The following is a 17,184-nucleotide window of genomic DNA, read 5'->3' as shown; positions in this document are numbered from 1 at the left end:
ACAGAAAAAAATACAAATATTAAACCCAGAATATACAAAATACTAAACCTGCCAATATACAAAATATACAAATGTTTATCAAAAATATATTTAAATAATACAATAAAAAATACAATAAGGTTATATACTCCAATTATGTTGAGACAGAGAGACAGCACTGGATGGAGCAAAATGTGAGCTCCTAATTGTTTTGGACAAGATTACTCTGAACATATCCTGTTAAGTTTTATTGCTGCATTTGAAACAATTGATTATCACATCCTGTTACACAGTCTAGGACACTTAATTGGCATTAAAGGGACAACACTAAGCTGACCCTCTTCATCAGATTATTTACAGTGTTGAATCTTGCATGCACGGTGAACTCTTTCTATTGTCATGAAGTGCTTGCTGTTTGCAGCATAATGAGGAAATAAAACATTTTCATTGGCTTGCAGATGATACCACTTCACACTTATCACTAAAACCAGCCAGTTAATGAAACTAGATGTATGACTTGAGGACATGGTGACCTGGATGACCAGCAATCTGATGCTGATGCTGCAAAATCCAGATTTAAGTTAAGAAATTGTGCTTGGCTATAATCACCTTAGACACTCAATGTACTGATAAAACTACCTTACATGGCATAACCCTTCACTCAATCACCAAAAAAATCAGCATGTGTCATTCAACTCTCACTTATTGGAGGACCACATATTTATCCTGCCCAATATTAAAATAAATGTACACATTTCCTGTCCCCATACGCATTGTTACTTCTAAACTGGATTATGAGTCTTCCTAAATAAGTCTCAAAAGACTTTCCAGTTGGTCCAAAAAGCTGCTGCTGCTGCAGTAGTATGTAATTCTCCACTTTTACTCCTGTTAAATTCTGAAATAGATTTCTCACAGATAAAGCTCTAAATAGTCAGGTACTATCTTATCTTATGAAGCTTTTAGTTCCCTTTTAACCATCTGAAACATCATCAACACAAGCAGACAGGCGGCCTCATAAACCTCTTTTAAGTCCTCTCCTCAAACTTTATAAGAATGCAACAAGAGTTATCTTCTGTTTGTTAATCTGTTTTTTGTGTATTTAAAAAAAACTCACCCCCCCCCCCACTGCCTCTTTCTGACAACCAAAAACAATGGAGGCATTTTGTCCACCAATGAGTCTTGTTGTCCTTGAGGTGTCTGTTCTTAAAGACATAATAATTGCTTCAGTGTACAAGGAAGTATTTTTTAGTCCATGTCTGATGCAAAAGTGCGACATCTACTGGATGGAAAGTCGCATATATACCTTAAAAGAGTTGTCCATACTACCTTTACCATTTTCCCTCTCATGGTGGATTTGGTTGGATCTCTGTAAATGATATAAAAAATAATAAAATATAGAAAAGCTTGTTACACGAAGTGTCATTAGATTAGCATTTTCGCAATTTTAGCAATTTAGCATTAAATATCAAACCATGAAAATTACTATTCCAATGATGACAGCAAATTACACAATATCAAAATAATGAAAGCTGTATTTTAAACAATTTTCACTGTGACAATTAACTCCTATTTTGTGCAACCCAGCAGAAAGAGCTCAGACGCAGGTATTGTGAAGCAATCATCCCTTTAATTGTGTAAAGCAGTCCCATTTGGGCCAAATGGTTTGAAAACAGAGTTTACAAAGTTGTACTGAGTAACAGATAATACATTGACAGTGCTGCACAGAATTGATAGGCGATCCACCAAATATGAAAAAACTTCAGTTTACTCCATACAACATTCGCCGCTTTTACCGAAACACTACATCAGTCCCAGAACTTGGAGGTAGAAAGGGGTTAGTGTGTTTGTGTGCATTTGTATGTGTTTCATGTTTGAATGAGAGGGGTGTGTTTACTAAACTCACAAATTGGTGGGGTAAAACACTGGGGTCTCAAAACCACGTTAACAACAGTTAATGAAAAAAAAAATCACATTATCATTTTATTTTAGTAAAATTAAGTAATGCAATGCGACCGGTTTAGGGGAACCTAAACAAAACAGGTAACCCCAACTCATCCCACGCCCAAGAAAGCCAGTAGCACAGATTCAGATTGAACACAGCAGTTTTATCAGTTTCAGCAGAGCAGTCACCAAAACAACCAAAAAGTGAACTAAACAAGCCCTGATCTTTCTCAACCAAGGAAATAAACTCATTAACAAATTATTTTTTTAACCTCATCTCCTAAACAAAAAAAACAGAGAAAAAGAAGTAAACTTAAAAGAGCTACCTCCTCCTACTAACTGCTGTGCGGCTCTAACTTTACAAACTAACAGTCTATGTATCAAAACCTAAACTTAATTTCTAATTAACATAATCAGCCAAATCAGGCCAAAAACAATTACAAATGAGCTTAAGATTCAAGTCTTATTCTGGCTTTGTTGGAAGTGGCTGGTGAAGGAGAGAGCAGGCTGAGATTTAAAAGCTGTGATGTTGTGTTTTGACTAATCCGGTCGCAGCAATTCTGTTTGAGCCCCTCAAACGAGCCGCAGTAGCAGATCCACACAGGTACAGACACAATCTTGGATCTGCACACCCACACACTACAGGGGAGGAGACAGAGCTGCACGATAAACAAGAATAAAACACAAATATGACCCAGGTCATAACAGTAATGTTTCCCATACTTATGAGGAGGAGAGCGTGACTGGGCTAGAAGTGCTTCCTCTTTGTCTGTGTTGGTTGTTTTTTGTTTTTTCTCTCTCTCTGGTGATCATCAGTTCACCAAAGAGTTATTTACCATGTTGCTTCCACTGCTACTCATGCTGCCATCTTTTTTACTTGGCATTGGCAGAGCTACTAAGCATCTTACGAACAGCCTGAGCGATGGCATCACGGTCGATGCCAAAGATCCTGAGAAGCTCCTGGGGCTTCCCACTGCGCGGCACATGGGAAACTGCCAAACGTTGGACGTTGAAGCCATTCTCATTCACTACTGCCGAGCACACTGCCTCTCCTAAACCACCTGAGAAAAATCACAACACAGAGAAGTCAGTTCATCCTCAGCTAAACATGTTTCTCTCCCCTAATTTTCAAATTCATTTTCATTTGTTATTTTATCTTTAACACTTCCTTCTTTCCAGTTTCTCTAAAAGTAAACCTCTTCAAATCACGAGGAGGGCTCTGCAATGTGATGTAGACTGACTGGACTCACTCCTGTTCTATTTCCCTTTCACACTTTTAAATCTCAATTTCAACTCAAATTTTGACACTTCTTCAATGGCCCCCTCACAACCTCCTCTGCAGTTTGTGGGATAAAGCCACTGGCTGACCTGCAACTGGATACACCGTGACAATATTTTCCCTTCAGCTTTTATTTCCTTTATTTTCTTTCCAAAAACCAAAAATCTCAAAATAATGAGGTCAGGTGGACGTGCAATGCTTTTGCTTTATACCTGCAGTTTGCAGTGTCCACATGTTATGGATACATCAAGTCATGCAAAGAGTGTACATGTTTATTTGCAAGTAGTCTAACAAACACAATGACAAAGGGAGAGGTAAGAGGAGAGAGAAGGAAACATTTTGGAAACATATTTTGGCCATGCACATGCTGTATGTAGGTCAGCGTGAGCCCTAAGGTCAGAGCTGAAATAAAGAGACACTGACAAGCTCTCCCAGCTTCTCCTTCCTCTTCCCTCCCCCTTCTTTTGGCTCTCCATATTCTGATTTGATCCAGTTCACCTTTTTGTTTTGCGGGTGGTGAATAGTAATCCCTTCAAACTCTTAACCCTCATCCTGATTCACAGACATGTACAGTATTATCCTTACACTTCGGTCGCCTTCTACCTCCAGCCTCCTCGGAACTTGTACAGTATGTGCAGGCAGAGCTATGAGAATTGAAATGGCTCTTTTTAGGATTGGTGATTACTTTATGTGGCTGTGAAATCCTGACAATTATTGATGATATTTAATCTTTCAATAGGGCTGTCTAAACCAAACCAGTATTATCATACATTCATGGATGTGGCCTCTCTGGGTTTCTAAAATAAAGTAAAAAATATGTTAAATTTTGTTTTGTTCAAAATTACTTTCTGAAGAGCCTGTAGTTCAAAGATTTATAAGATATGTGACAGGCCAGAGTTGAACCCTGGATTTTGAAATGCATTGAGCAATGATTGCTTGATTAGAACAATTTATGAAAAAATCACTGATTCTTAGTTTTCAGTCACATGACTCTCCCGGAGGCCTGGAGGGCAAAAAAAAAAAAGATCTAAAGAAAGTGGCGGCCAACATTGAACACTCTGTGGAGCTGCAGCACAGGCTTATTTATTTTTCCCCTCTTCAAATAACACATGTTTACATCAGCCGACAACCACAGAAAAACAGAGATCTTTAGATGAACTACAAGTTTTAGGCACTTGCTACCCCTACATAACACACAGGATGCTATTTCAACCACTAAAAACAGCAAAGTCCTTGGAGCAACTCGATTCAGTGACGTTTACATTTATATCTAATGGAGAATCCTTTCCCTTACACTGCCGCCAGGATGAAATCCTGTATTATCTTTGTGGCTGGGTCAAAATGCCGCCATTTAAAACATATAGATGGGAATTGATTTGGCAAATTCTCTGTGATGTGCAGCAGTAGGAATTCTTTTTTTTTTAAGATTTATTTTTTGGGCTTTTCGTGCCTTTAATGCAGAGATAGGACAGTGGATAGAGTTGGAAACCAGGGAGAGAGAGCGGGGAATGACATGCGGAAAGAGGCCACGGGTGGAACCCGGGCCTACCACTCGAGACGAGAGTCTCAATACATGGGACGCGCGCCCTAACCACTGCACCACCAGCGCGCCCCAGCAGTAGGAATTCTTGCCCGCCTATGAAAATGTTTTTTTCTGTGAGGTTTTTGGGATTCCAGACTCCTTACCTTCATAGTAATGATCCTCCACTGTGATGATGCGTCCTCTGGTGGCTCGGGCATTGGCAATGATGGTCTTGGAGTCCAAGGGTTTGATGGTGAAAGGATCAATCACACGGATGTTAATTCTTTCTAAAGGGAGGAGAGAGGAAGGTGGAGGATGTACCTCAGTCTTAACTGATTCATATCACACTTTGTTCACTTGCATGCTGCTGACATTGGTTGTTTGGTTTGGTTTTGTTCTTCTTCGTACCTTTCTTCAGCTGTTCAGCAGCAGCGAGGGCCTCGTGGAGGGTCACTCCTGCTCCGATCACTGTCACATGGTCGTCATTGGTTTTAGACACAACCTGAGTGAGAAGGGAAAATATATTTGTATATAGACCCCCAAAGGAAACACAGACACAGTGCAGTCAAGCAAGTCTGTAAGGATATCATAATGACAATGTGGGACTAAAAGACAAAAAAGGTTGAAAGAGTTGGAAGAGTATATTGACAAGGTGTGGTGTCATGAACATCATCTGCACTTTCTACTTATCACAGCTCTTGAATGTAAAAGGTTGTGCTGTGCTACGACAGAGGAGGGTGACTTTAACAAACCTTAGCCTGACCAACATGGAAGTCCTCATTGCAGTTGTAGATGATGTTGTTCTCTGGGCGGCTTGTTCGGATGAAACACAGACCCTTAAAAAAGACAAAATAAACTTCAATGGGTCTATAGTTTCTGAGGAAAACAGAGGAAAATAAACTCCTATACATCTCAAACTGTTGTTATGTAAAGCACTTTGTGCTACATACATCGTATGAAAAGTGCTACACTAATAATGTTTGCTTGATTGAAAATGATAGAGCTTTCAGTTCTGCTTTCAACATTTAGATATTTCATCCTTTTTTTTGATTTAAGATGATTTAGGGTACCTTTGTATTGGCGGCAAGCTCCACAGCTTTCTCAGTGGAGACACCATCACTAGGGTAGAAGATGGTTGCCGTGGGAATGGCTCTAAACATGGCCAGATCCTCTAGACCCATCTGAGAGGGTCCATCCTCACCTTAATGAACACACAAAACGTCAGGTACAGTTAGAATCATGTTTGCTGTTGACTGAAACTAATACTGGCAGACTGGCATGCAATCATTATGAAAAGGGGGGCATGCAATATACCTGAAGAGGTGGAGGATAAGGAGAATGGGGAGGAGGAGGTTAAGAATAATCAGGCCGCTCTGTCCTCACCTCCACAGAGGTACAGAGAGGGAAGGAGGAGAGGAGGAAAAGTGCTGATACCAGGACAGGAGTGTGGACATACATACGACAGGTGAGGTGAGAAGATGGAGAGGGAAAAAAGGGAAATAAAAATCAAGAAATGCTGAGGAGACCTTCAGTCCATTGCAAGGGAAATTAAAGAATTAACAACAGAATGAAATATCTTCCCAAGACAGGTCGTTCAGCATTGTTCACATGATTTTCTGTCAGTAAGCTGAAACATTGTAAAAACGTAAATTTAACAAACTGAAAGGAAGTGAGAGAATAGGTGTGTAAAAATTCATTTATTTTACTGAGGTCACAACTGGTTGAATTGTGTTGACCTGCAAAGTCTATCACTTGAACATTGAGTTTGGAAAAATGATAAGCTGGTTACATCAAAGCTACATCAAACATCAGAGCACAGCTTGCAACAGCAGCTGTATGCTAACAAAATCTAATTAAAAACCATGCCACTTCTAATGTAAAGAACTGTATAACAATTGTACCTATAAGAGAGAAAATAGTCCGGAGAAATAAAAGACCACTGAACGTTCAAATGAAAGTTCATTCAGGGCATGAATTGCGCATCCAGAGGAAGGAACTCACCAATAGAGACACCACAGTGTGAGCCACAGAGGTTGATGTTGCTCTCAGAGATGGCAGCCATGCGGAGCTGGTCGTAGGCTCGGCTGAAGAAGGTGGCAAAGGTGCTGGCAAACACCACATTGCGGTCTCGCACAGCACAACCTATTGCCACGCTCACCTGTAGGAGCAAGAAATGAGAACATGAGGAGAAAAGAGGTGCACTTCACATACAACCTTCGTACATGTCCACATAGGTTTGGCACTTGTTTAAAACATTTGTTTTATTGGAGAACCAATATCTCTGTCTTACCATGTTTTGTTCAGCAATGTAGCACTCCACGTAATTGTTGGGGTGTTCATTCTTAAAGAGCTCACAAAAGGTGGAGTTCTTGGTATCTCCATCCAGAGCCACCACATGCTCGTTGTAACGGCCTAGCTTGGCCAGGGCCATACCATATGCCTTTCTTGTAGCAATCTGGTTACACAGAAACAAACAGACAACCAATGCAGACAAATTATTATCAAATCTTTTTTGTGGCTACACTGCTTGCTGGAAGATGTATTGTTTTCTATCTAGTGAGAATGAATTTGCTTAGGCTAATAATTCATGAGTTGATATCATCAGCATAGAAAATTATTTTTGACATAGACCTGTAAGTTAGTGTACCTTGTCTCCAGGTTTGTAGTTTGGTGCACTCGACATGCGGATGTTGCGGAGGTTGATAGGTGACGCGTCCTCGATTGGAGGAGCAGGATGGAGACGCTTGTTGCATGTGATGATGCGGTTTTGCAGCTCCTTGATCACACTGTCAGCCATGTCTTTGGGCAGGGGTTTACCATGCCAGCCCATCTTATCCTCAGCCGCTGAACACACACACACACACACACACACACACACACACACACACACACACACACACACACACACACACACACACACACACACACACACACACACACACACACACACACACACACACACACACACACACACACACACGCACACACACAAAATAAAGGCAATGCTTTTATTTTAAAAGAGTTGCTGCATAAATTGCACATTTCTTAAAATGTTACATTACAGATTCAAGTCAAAGCAGCTTGAGTTGACATTAACCAATAAATTCAATGTTTGTGGTATTTGAGGAATTAGACTCGCCTACAAACATATAGAATATACGCTCTCATATGGTTCTAGGTACATGTGCTCTTAAGAACCAAATTCCTCGTAACAACTTAAATAAACCATGGCCAGCTGTGGCACTATATGTTAATAACAGTCCAGTTCAGTGGATCACTATATGGTATGTCGAAGGTTAAAAGGTCAGATAAAGAGGCCACAGACTTGTACCAACACACGTGTTTTCACACAATCCTATATATACAAAGACCTCCTGCTCTCTGAGACACACACTGTTATAACAACTGTCTGTTTTAGCTTTCTTTGGGTCTCTTTCTCTCGCACGAACACGTGGTCATGCACACTCCGCTTTACTGTAAAGTCAACACAAACACAATGGGCCATTGCTGTGAGTGTATCCTGCACATAATAAGGGATTACTAAACTGCGGCTGTCAAATCACTGAAGCGCTGCCTGGATTAGGGGGGGAGTTAGGGCCCTTTGCACTGATGTTGGGCCACATTATTCCCAGTCAGTTTCCACCATTTTACCTTGCCATAATTAAAAAAGTTTTTTTCTGGCTGGTCAGAAATATAAGAAAAATATCACTGCTAGTAAACATGGTGTGTAATTTAATATTTGAAATTTTCAGCTTGGCATTTCTCTCATGACTTGGAATTTGATATTCCAAACTGAAAGAGAGACACCTTGAAGCAAAATAATGATTGGAGATAATACACTATGGAGATATTTATGAGAAAAAAAAGTAAGACACTACAAGATACAACCGTACCTCACATACTGTGTATCACTGTGTGTTTCAGGGATTATTACCTGGGATACCCTTGCCCTTGATAGTCTTGGCGATGATGGCAAGTGGCTGATGGCAGGGCTGACTCAGCACCTTACACAGCTCTTCAACACTGTGGCCGTCCACAATGATGGCATGCCAGCTGGGAAAACAAAGCAGATCCAACAGTATCTTAATACAGTCATACAGGTTGCTATAAGGTCTGGGTCCCTGAATGAATAGAACTTAGATCATACCATCATTCACCCTACTTGTGATGGCACTGGAGCATATCATAGTCAAATATTAGCATCTTAGCTCATACAAGACTGCAAGTGTTGTATCGTGGGATGACGACATGCAGCAGGTTTAATTTGACCAACATTGATCAACATTTACACAACCTGACATAAACTTCTATCTTTGTCATCAGTTTCAAAAGATGTTCAGTACTGAGGATCAGGTAACTCCTTTACTTTGACTTTTGGGGGTTTATAATGTTCTTAATGTTTCTTTTTTTAAAGCAACCAGTTTGAAACTAAATACATACAATAGTGAATGCGACAAATCACTCACAATTTATGAGGGGAACAGGTTTGTCAGAATTGCTCCTGTCTGAGCATACAACACAACTCCTGGTGTGCAGGTTCTGGTAATAACTGGTAACTCCCTACGGCTAGGCCTTGCTGCATGAACATTAAACTCTCAGATGATCCCTAACGCAGGTCTTCAGCCAGCCTTAAATAGCACACCATTCCACAGTTCATTTTCATTTCACTCACTCTCAGTAGCAAATCACATACAATTTAAAATCCTATTTCCTGCCTACAAAACAGCATCAAAAACAGCCTCTTAGTACCTCATCCAGGTCTACTCGTTATCCAACTTCCTACTTTCTGAAAATGAAGTTTGGTAATCCCTGTGCTAAATAAAACTGTAACATTATCATTATAACCACTAATGTTTTAATTTTTTATTCAGTAAATGAGAGATATTATTCTTAAATCTCTTCATTCTTTAAGGAGTAACTGGAGGAATTGTCACAATTCATTCCACCCTTCCCTCTCCTGTGCACACACTAACACAATGACCTCCCTCCCACTCACCCAAAGGCCTCACAGCGTCGCTGGTACTTCTCCACATGGTGCTGGAGCGGCGCTGGATCACTCTGACCAAGACGGTTGATGTCCAAGATGGCGACCAGGTTGTCTAGCTGGTAATAAGAAGCGAAGGCCATGGCTTCCCACACTGATCCCTCCGACATCTCTCCATCCCCAAGCAAGCAGAACACTCGATAGCTACAAGGAGAGAGATAAAAAATCAAGATGGAAGTAGATTTAGAGATCAGACAGATACTTTTTCATTTTTTCAGTCTTGGAAAATCATTCCAGCCTCTGAATACTCCTATTAGTCTCAAAGTTACAGCTGACGTTCACACCTAACAGAAACAAGAAAACACACAATGCCTGGCTACCCTGCCCACCCAGGCTCAGTGCTTCCATGGCATAATGACTCCTGACAGCTTTCCACTCAAATAGACACATTCTCATTAAAGCTGGAAGATAGGCTGAGACACTAGAATTACACCCCACATTCCAACCAAGGACAAAGAAAAACACCCAGCACAGAAAAAAGAGGAAGGAACAACTGAAAGAAGAGGGGAGGAAAAGACAGAAAAAAGAGATATTTCAAGAGGTGAGGAGGAGAATGAGAATGGAGAGAAAGAGGAAGATATTTGAGAATTGAGCGTGAAAGGAAAAAAGATACCATATGTTTGAAGGAGCCTCATAGTTGTACAATAACTCTTAAATCAAATCAAGTTGAATTCAATAGTATTACAGATTAAAACAAAGGGTCATTATGAACTGAAGGGTCATAATATACTAAAATAAATATTCTTCCCCTTTGTTCATTTTTAGTAGACTATGTTTTCAAACCAATTTTTGAATACCTACTTTTGAACATATCAGCATTTCCACAGCTTTTACACCTGCCTCTCACTTTCTTTCCCGCTTCTGTCCCATTCTCTCACTTTCTTTTGTTTATTGTGGGAGAACTGGGCTCCAGCTCGCCCTGTTAGGATTTTAAATCTGAGCTGGAGACCCCAGAGTCAGTAAAGGAATTCCATGTTGACCCAGAACCAATGCAACCAAAGGGAACATTGTTGGCAGGTTGTTGAGCAGTGAACGATCGTTTCATGATTGCGGGGGATCGATCATATTGAGCTCATAGTTCATTTATTTCCTGTGTGCTCAGTTCAGATTTGAGTTGATATGGTTTCTCAAAAGATGCTTTGGATCTGTGTGTCTTTTGGTCTTTAGGTAATTGTTTCTGAAACTGATTTCATAAATGACAAGATTATTAAACATTTAAATACAAGGGGATTTTCTTTCATTCATGGTCCAAAACAAAACAGATGAGCGAAGGTTTGAAAAATGAACATGAAAACAGAAAGGAAATAAGATTTGTTTATTCATATTCCATGTATGGATGTTTTCCTTTCTTTGTCAACTGGGCGGGAGCACCAAATGGATTGGGGTGTATCAGAGGTCTATCTATGATATTTGTCTCTATGACTATGAGTAAAAACCCTGCATGTGTCTCATACATACTTACATTTTTACATCTGAAGAGTCACATAAGCATGAACGATTACCAGTGTAACGTACTGCGTCTTACAGATAAGTGAGTTTGACAGGTGCATTCATGTATTGTATTTTACTAAACCACACAGGAGATGATGGGTCTGTTTGGCTGTCTGAAGGATTCCTACAACAGTTTGATCATTAAAAAAGTATATATATATTTATATTCCATTAGAGTTGCAGGTGCATTTTGCTGAACCCCATATGAACCTGAGGTGTAGATTGTGTGTTTGTGCTTCTATGAGGGGTAAATAAAGTTGCGATTCAGCAGCGTTAGTCTCAAATTATGAATCCAGTGATGCAGCTTCAAATGAGCCTTGAGCTGTTTTTTTGCAGCAAATGAACGTGACAAGTTGCTTCGAGTATCACAGACGAAACATGTACATGACTTGTGCATTCATACAGAATCACACACAGTATACACAATCACACACTGTTGGTACACAATATAATTTACCGTGTATAAAAACCACACAGGGAAGAAGCACAACATCTGATTTTTTACCATTTTCTTTTGTAGAGATGATGGGGGGAAAGGTTGTGTCAGGGGAGTGAGGGAGGGATGAACTGTGCTACTGCATGTGTGATTATTAGAGCAGAAACAATCTAGTGCACAGAGAAGGCAGAGTGAGAGATATCAACGGCAGCCATCTCAGAATACAAGTGCCGCATGCCCTGACCACATGCTTCACTGCAACTGTAACGCCTAAAACATTGTTTTTAGACTGTCCTTCTTTCATTTCTGCAAAAAGAATGTTTCAAAAATGTCTCCTTGAAATTCAGAGATAGGCTCTGTTACTATGGCATCATTTGTTTGTTTCCTCTCTATAAGCCTATAGTTGATCCATGCACGTCCTCCTGGTTTGTAACGACCAAAGGAAAAAGGACTAATAGGTTGATCTGCAACCCTGCAAACAGGCAGCTAAGTAGTAAATGACATCTGGGCTTAAAGCGAGTTAAACATACCCATGGTATCTTTGGGTTACTTGGCTTCACTGACCCTGACTTTAGAGATCTCACTAAGCCGTCACACTAAGCTAGTTATCAACCTGTTAAGAAAACCCAGAGTTTCTATGAGCACGTTCACTGTTCTGCAGTTAGCAGGTCGTCATATTTGACAAACTCAGTGCAAACTATTCTGATGTAAAAAAAATATGATGAGGTTAAATACATACTGGTACTTGAGATTAAAATCCCACAGCTGCATCAAACAAATGCAGGAAGAACTTGCACAAATAACAATCACTGAATGGGAATGTGTAAATTAAAGTTTATAATAGCCTATCACTTTATCATCGTTAGTGCATAATAAATCTTAATACTTTATATAACCCGTTTCTTCCCTTGAATTAATTATTTTGTAATATGTTGGGAGTCTGACACTTTATTAAGGCCGCAGCCCTGATGGTGTATTGTGCGGTGTGAGGCTTGTCAAAAATAAATGTGAATTTATAACTGAAAGCAAAGTAGCCTACACTTGATTTAATATCTTATAGGTACAAAAAGTAGTGGTCTCTCTTCTAACTCCCCAGTTACTATCAGCTCACAGACCTCCACAATGAAGAGATCTGATTGGTCAGTAGGCGGAGTTTCATACAGGTTTAGTACTTATCCAGAAAATAACTTGCTCTGGAGCAGGTTAGGTGTTCAGCATGAGTTACCATGGTGATCTAGCCCCTGCTGGGGATTAATTAAGTTTTCTAAGAAGTGATCCACCTTCATAGTACTGAACAGAGTTAACTCTTAAGTTACCTCGCTTACCGAAAAAAACCTGCTTCATTGTACAGGCCCAAGGTCTGGTCTGGTCATATTTTGTGATTCAAATGTGTATTTTACCATTATGCAGAAAAGAAATAGATGTCAACCTGCGTATTATTTTTTTTTAAATTGACATCTTTTCTGGTGCTACTTCTGTTCTCAGATTACCCAGAAGATAACACATCCTCATCCAAGGGCAGAACTGATCAGAGGTCAGCTCTCCTGGTTCCCCGAGTTTCTTTCCCTTAATGATAACCTGACAAAGCCCAGGCATGTTGGTTCTTGTGTGATGCAAAGCTACAGGCCAAAATGTCCCATGTCAGCATGACACACTGCAGCTTATATTTTGTCATACATAATGTATAAAGGTAAACTGGGCTGGTGTGCTCCTTTAAACATATTTTATATGCTGAGACTCTGTAGGGAGGTTGTTTTCTTTATTTGTGTGTGTTTGTGTTTGTTACCTGGCCTTGTCAAAGTATTTCCCAGTGTAGGCCATTCCACAGGCAGCTCCAAGCCCCTGACCCAGAGATCCAGTGGCGACATCCACAAACTGCTGCTTCTGTTAGCAAGCACAAAAATAAAACTTTCATCCAACAACACACTTTAGGAGAGGTCAGGTTTGTAAATTCAGACAGTTTGTAATATGGTGGGTGATGGACGTAGGAGAAAACAATGACACTGATGTTGTCTGGACGGCTGATATAACGTGTCTAGCAGTGTTTCAGTATTAATGTGAACACAGTCTCTTCATACAGCAAAGCAGAAAGGCACTGCGGACAGAGCATCTGTGTCACACAGGAACATCTTTGTCACTCTGTCCCTGCCTGCATTCCATTTGACTGTTATGTGTGTGTGGGTGTGTTTTTGTTGTGACACGTTTTGTACAGAATATGCATACAGTGAAATCTTTTACAAACTGTGTGATTTAAATGGCTCTATTTATCCAAAATATGAAAGGGTTCAGGGCAAATATTACAGAAAAGTTTGAAGCCCTTTTTGTCTTGGAGAAATATATAATTATCTTGTCCTTTTCACCTTCTTGACATTTAGTGACATTTCAATTAAACCCCTTTTGGTGGTCTCATTTCCAGGTTGAGAAGCACGGTTGAAAATCTTTATAAAATAAACTGTATTTTTGAAGTTCATTGTGAAAAATATTCAAAGTTCTTCAATCAGAAATAATAAAACCGACATTTTCCTTTTGGTTACATCTGATGATATACATTGTCCTTGTCATGTGGCATTATGATTTGAAATTCTCATATCAGAACGTTTTCCCTCAGTCTACACAAGCTCTTTGCAAGAGGAGCATGATGGGCAACCACATGCGGGTCGTTGCAAAAGCTTTGCAATATGATCTCAGAGTAATGATAAAGCTATGGAACTTCTGTAAAATCATAAAGATACCAATGTAAAAAAAATCCTTATATTAATGTTTGCAGACCATTGTCTGCATTGAATGCAGAACCCTCTGCAGGCCTGAATGTCACCTCACCGGCACAGGGTGTCCCTCTAGGATGGAGTCGATCTTGCGGAGGTTGAGGAGCTCGTTCTCCTTTAGGAAGCCTGTCTCCGCCCACACAGCGTACAGCACTGGAGCTGCATGACCCTAAGGAAGCAGAGGTGACAGATCAAATACTGTATGTCTGATTTGCCAGAACACAAATCCTAATCTATAAAATTGTCATCATTTTTAGTGAGCTATAAAACCATGTTTAGTGTCTCTCAATTATCATTATTTTTTTAGGTAGAAGCATACCCTTCTGGAAGCATAGCCCTCCTGTTAAATTAAGTTTTCCACAACTCAAATATAAATGTAATTTCAAGTATGTACATGTCGATCTAGGCATTAGTTTTGACAAAGAAATGCCTGAGATTTGAAATTGGCAACATGTGCACATCTAATGATAAATAGCATCTTAAACATGTAATAAAGGAAATGTAAGCAGACTATAGATATTAACTTGTTTCCTGTGTGCATTGTCTCAGTGCATGCACCAGGGCAACACAAGTTGATCTGGTTGTTCTACCAGGTATTACCTTGGAGAGGATGAAGCGGTCGTTGCTGGGGTTACGGGGGTCTTCAGGTCTATACTTCATGGAGTGAAAGAACAGCACTGACATGATCTCTGCCACGCTGCAACATGATGTGGGGTGACTGAGAGGGGAAAAGAGAGAGAGAGAGAGAGAGAGAGAGAGAGAGAGAGAGAGAGAGAGAGAGGAGTTACACACAAAAAGATCCAATTAAAAACTCAAATGTGCTTCTTCGGCTCAAATCCACCTGCACACCTAAAGCCCACAAATGTAATGAATCAGTCAGGAAAATGACATAAAGGTGAAGTAAGTGGGAATCAAATGTAGATTTTTCTAACACTTTGTCACCCCTGAAGTCCACTCATGCCAGCTTCATCACTTCAGTTGAGAGATGAAGGACTCTGAGCCACAGCCACCCCAATTCATAAGACCCTGGGTGTGTGTTTTTTTGGCTTTGGGGGATTGAGACAGTCACTTTAATTTTGATGATTTTAATACCGTCCCGGACAAGGTTGCAGTACGTTTGATCTTTATACAAGTCTTTTACTATTTTAATTTTCGGCCGTATTTTAACCATCATTACGCCAATAACTTATCCCCACATGTGCAACAAGCTGCACGCAGGTGCGGTTGTGCGGCAGTAGCGTGTAGGCCTGCGTGTGTTCCTCGATTCCAATTTCCTGCCAAGACACAAACGAGCTGCACCACTGAATGCATAGGGATCCTGCACAGACCCTCAGCTCAGCCTCTGACATAACCCAGCAGCAGAGAGTACGCAAGGGGTTAAAGGGGAGTGAAACACTTTTGCACCTGCGGCAGGAGTCAATGCCCAACCTTCATTATATTAATTCAACAAATGTTTAATACATCTTTCACGGGATGAAAGGGCTGATTTGCATGCTCAACATGCATGAGTAATGTAAAACAGAATGTTATTCCTCTCACATATTAAACGCGGGCACCTACTGTACTTTATGTAACTTTGCACCCTAGGCTACATTACTTATTTCTATAAAACGCGTAAATTGGGCATAAATCCCATGTTGGCACTACTGACTGCTGTTTCCCCCTGATACAGTCTCAGCTTGCCTTTAAAGCACACACCATTACGGACGGGCTCGTTGATTTTCTACAGTATAATAATTCTGTAGTCCAGTTATATAACGCTGCTTTGGTTTCAGTCCTCCGGGAAATATCATTGTATCTGTTTACTCTGTCCTCTACAGAGACAGTAAACGCAACATGAATTTAACAACAGTCCAAGGACACAAAGCACCTTTTTGTTTAATACTAGGCTATCTACATAATAAATCCACCTAGGCATCACCCCTCCTCTTCTTACCCACTGCCCGCTGCAGTTGTCGCCTTAATGGACTCGATCCGGAGCCGGTTGGCGATGTTCCTCAGCGCCTGCACAGTCTGCTGGTCCGGTTTATGATAGTCCTCCATTTGTCCGATGCACCGAAGACGAGCAAACACGAGTCGGTTTGATGGTTTAAAGCGTTAAAAGTCCCAGGTATGCAACCCCGAGAATGAATACGATGAGTGGCCAACTGACGATGACAGAGGTTAAAAAGACGGTGGTGTTAGATATGACGATGAAGGAGGCGATGGAGGGAGGGAGGGGGGCGTGTTTGCAAGCAAAGTCTAGGAATATGTCTAATGTAGGGCTAAAAAAAAAAAAAAAGAAAGCCTATGGGTACCTACTCCATGTCACGCATGAGCACAGCCAATCGTTGAAAGGCTCGGGGATAAGGCCGCACGCACTTTAGCGCACGCTCAAACACACTTAGGCACTCAAGTTCAACCTCAACAGATCGAAATTGAATCTGACGGCCTAAGTCAAGGGGACTTGAGAAGACAAAGTTCAGCTGTAGAAAAAGCCTGCACAGAAAAACATCGCAGGTTAGACAAAAGTCTGCGTGCAGGGCTGAATGTAGTCTTAAATAAAGGCTATGGCTGCTGTTTCTCACAAGCAGCAGCACATTCTGCTTGCTTTCAAAGTCACAGCCCCTCTGTCATCTTGATGACGAGGGTATCACGAGATGGACTCTTCTAGCCATTTAATTTAAATGTATTATGTAGGCTATTTATTGAAGGTTAATTCCATATATTTTATTTTCATCAATGTAT

The 17,184-nt window shown here is 40.5% G+C and overlaps 1 protein-coding gene across 1 annotated transcript; it reads right to left on the bottom strand.

Moving 5' to 3' along the window:
• Window positions 1–1,586: 1,586 nt before the first annotated feature.
• LOC109987131 (transketolase) lies at window positions 1,587–16,707 on the bottom strand. Its single transcript, XM_020638118.3, has 14 exons — window positions 16,394–16,707; window positions 15,058–15,175; window positions 14,513–14,626; window positions 13,479–13,576; window positions 9,718–9,909; window positions 8,656–8,774; window positions 7,369–7,565; window positions 7,012–7,176; window positions 6,723–6,879; window positions 5,792–5,922; window positions 5,474–5,557; window positions 5,130–5,223; window positions 4,886–5,008; window positions 1,587–2,981 (listed from the first exon to the last, which is right to left on the bottom strand). The coding sequence occupies exons 1-14, from the start codon at window positions 16,498–16,500 to the stop codon at window positions 2,794–2,796; spliced, it is 1,887 nt and encodes a 628-aa protein (XP_020493774.1). The 5' UTR covers window positions 16,501–16,707; the 3' UTR covers window positions 1,587–2,793.
• Window positions 16,708–17,184: the final 477 nt, after the last annotated feature.

The sequence above is a fragment of the Labrus bergylta genome, chromosome 12, assembly GCF_963930695.1.
Source record: "Labrus bergylta chromosome 12, fLabBer1.1, whole genome shotgun sequence".
In the NCBI taxonomy this organism is placed as follows: domain Eukaryota; kingdom Metazoa; phylum Chordata; class Actinopteri; order Labriformes; family Labridae; genus Labrus; species Labrus bergylta.
This window is presented reverse-complemented; position numbering and strand designations above follow the sequence as displayed.

Coding starts and splice junctions, on each gene's coding strand:
- LOC109987131 (XM_020638118.3), bottom strand. CDS start 16,500: ATGGAGGACTATCATAAACCGGACCAGCAGACTGTGCAGGCGCTGAGG. Junction 8,775..9,717: donor CGACGCTGTGAGGCCTTTGG/GTGAGTGGGAGG, acceptor TTGTTTTCCCAG/CTGGCATGCCATCATTGTGG. Junction 7,566..8,655: donor CAAGGGCAAGGGTATCCCAG/GTAATAATCCCT, acceptor GTGTGTGTTCAG/CGGCTGAGGATAAGATGGGC.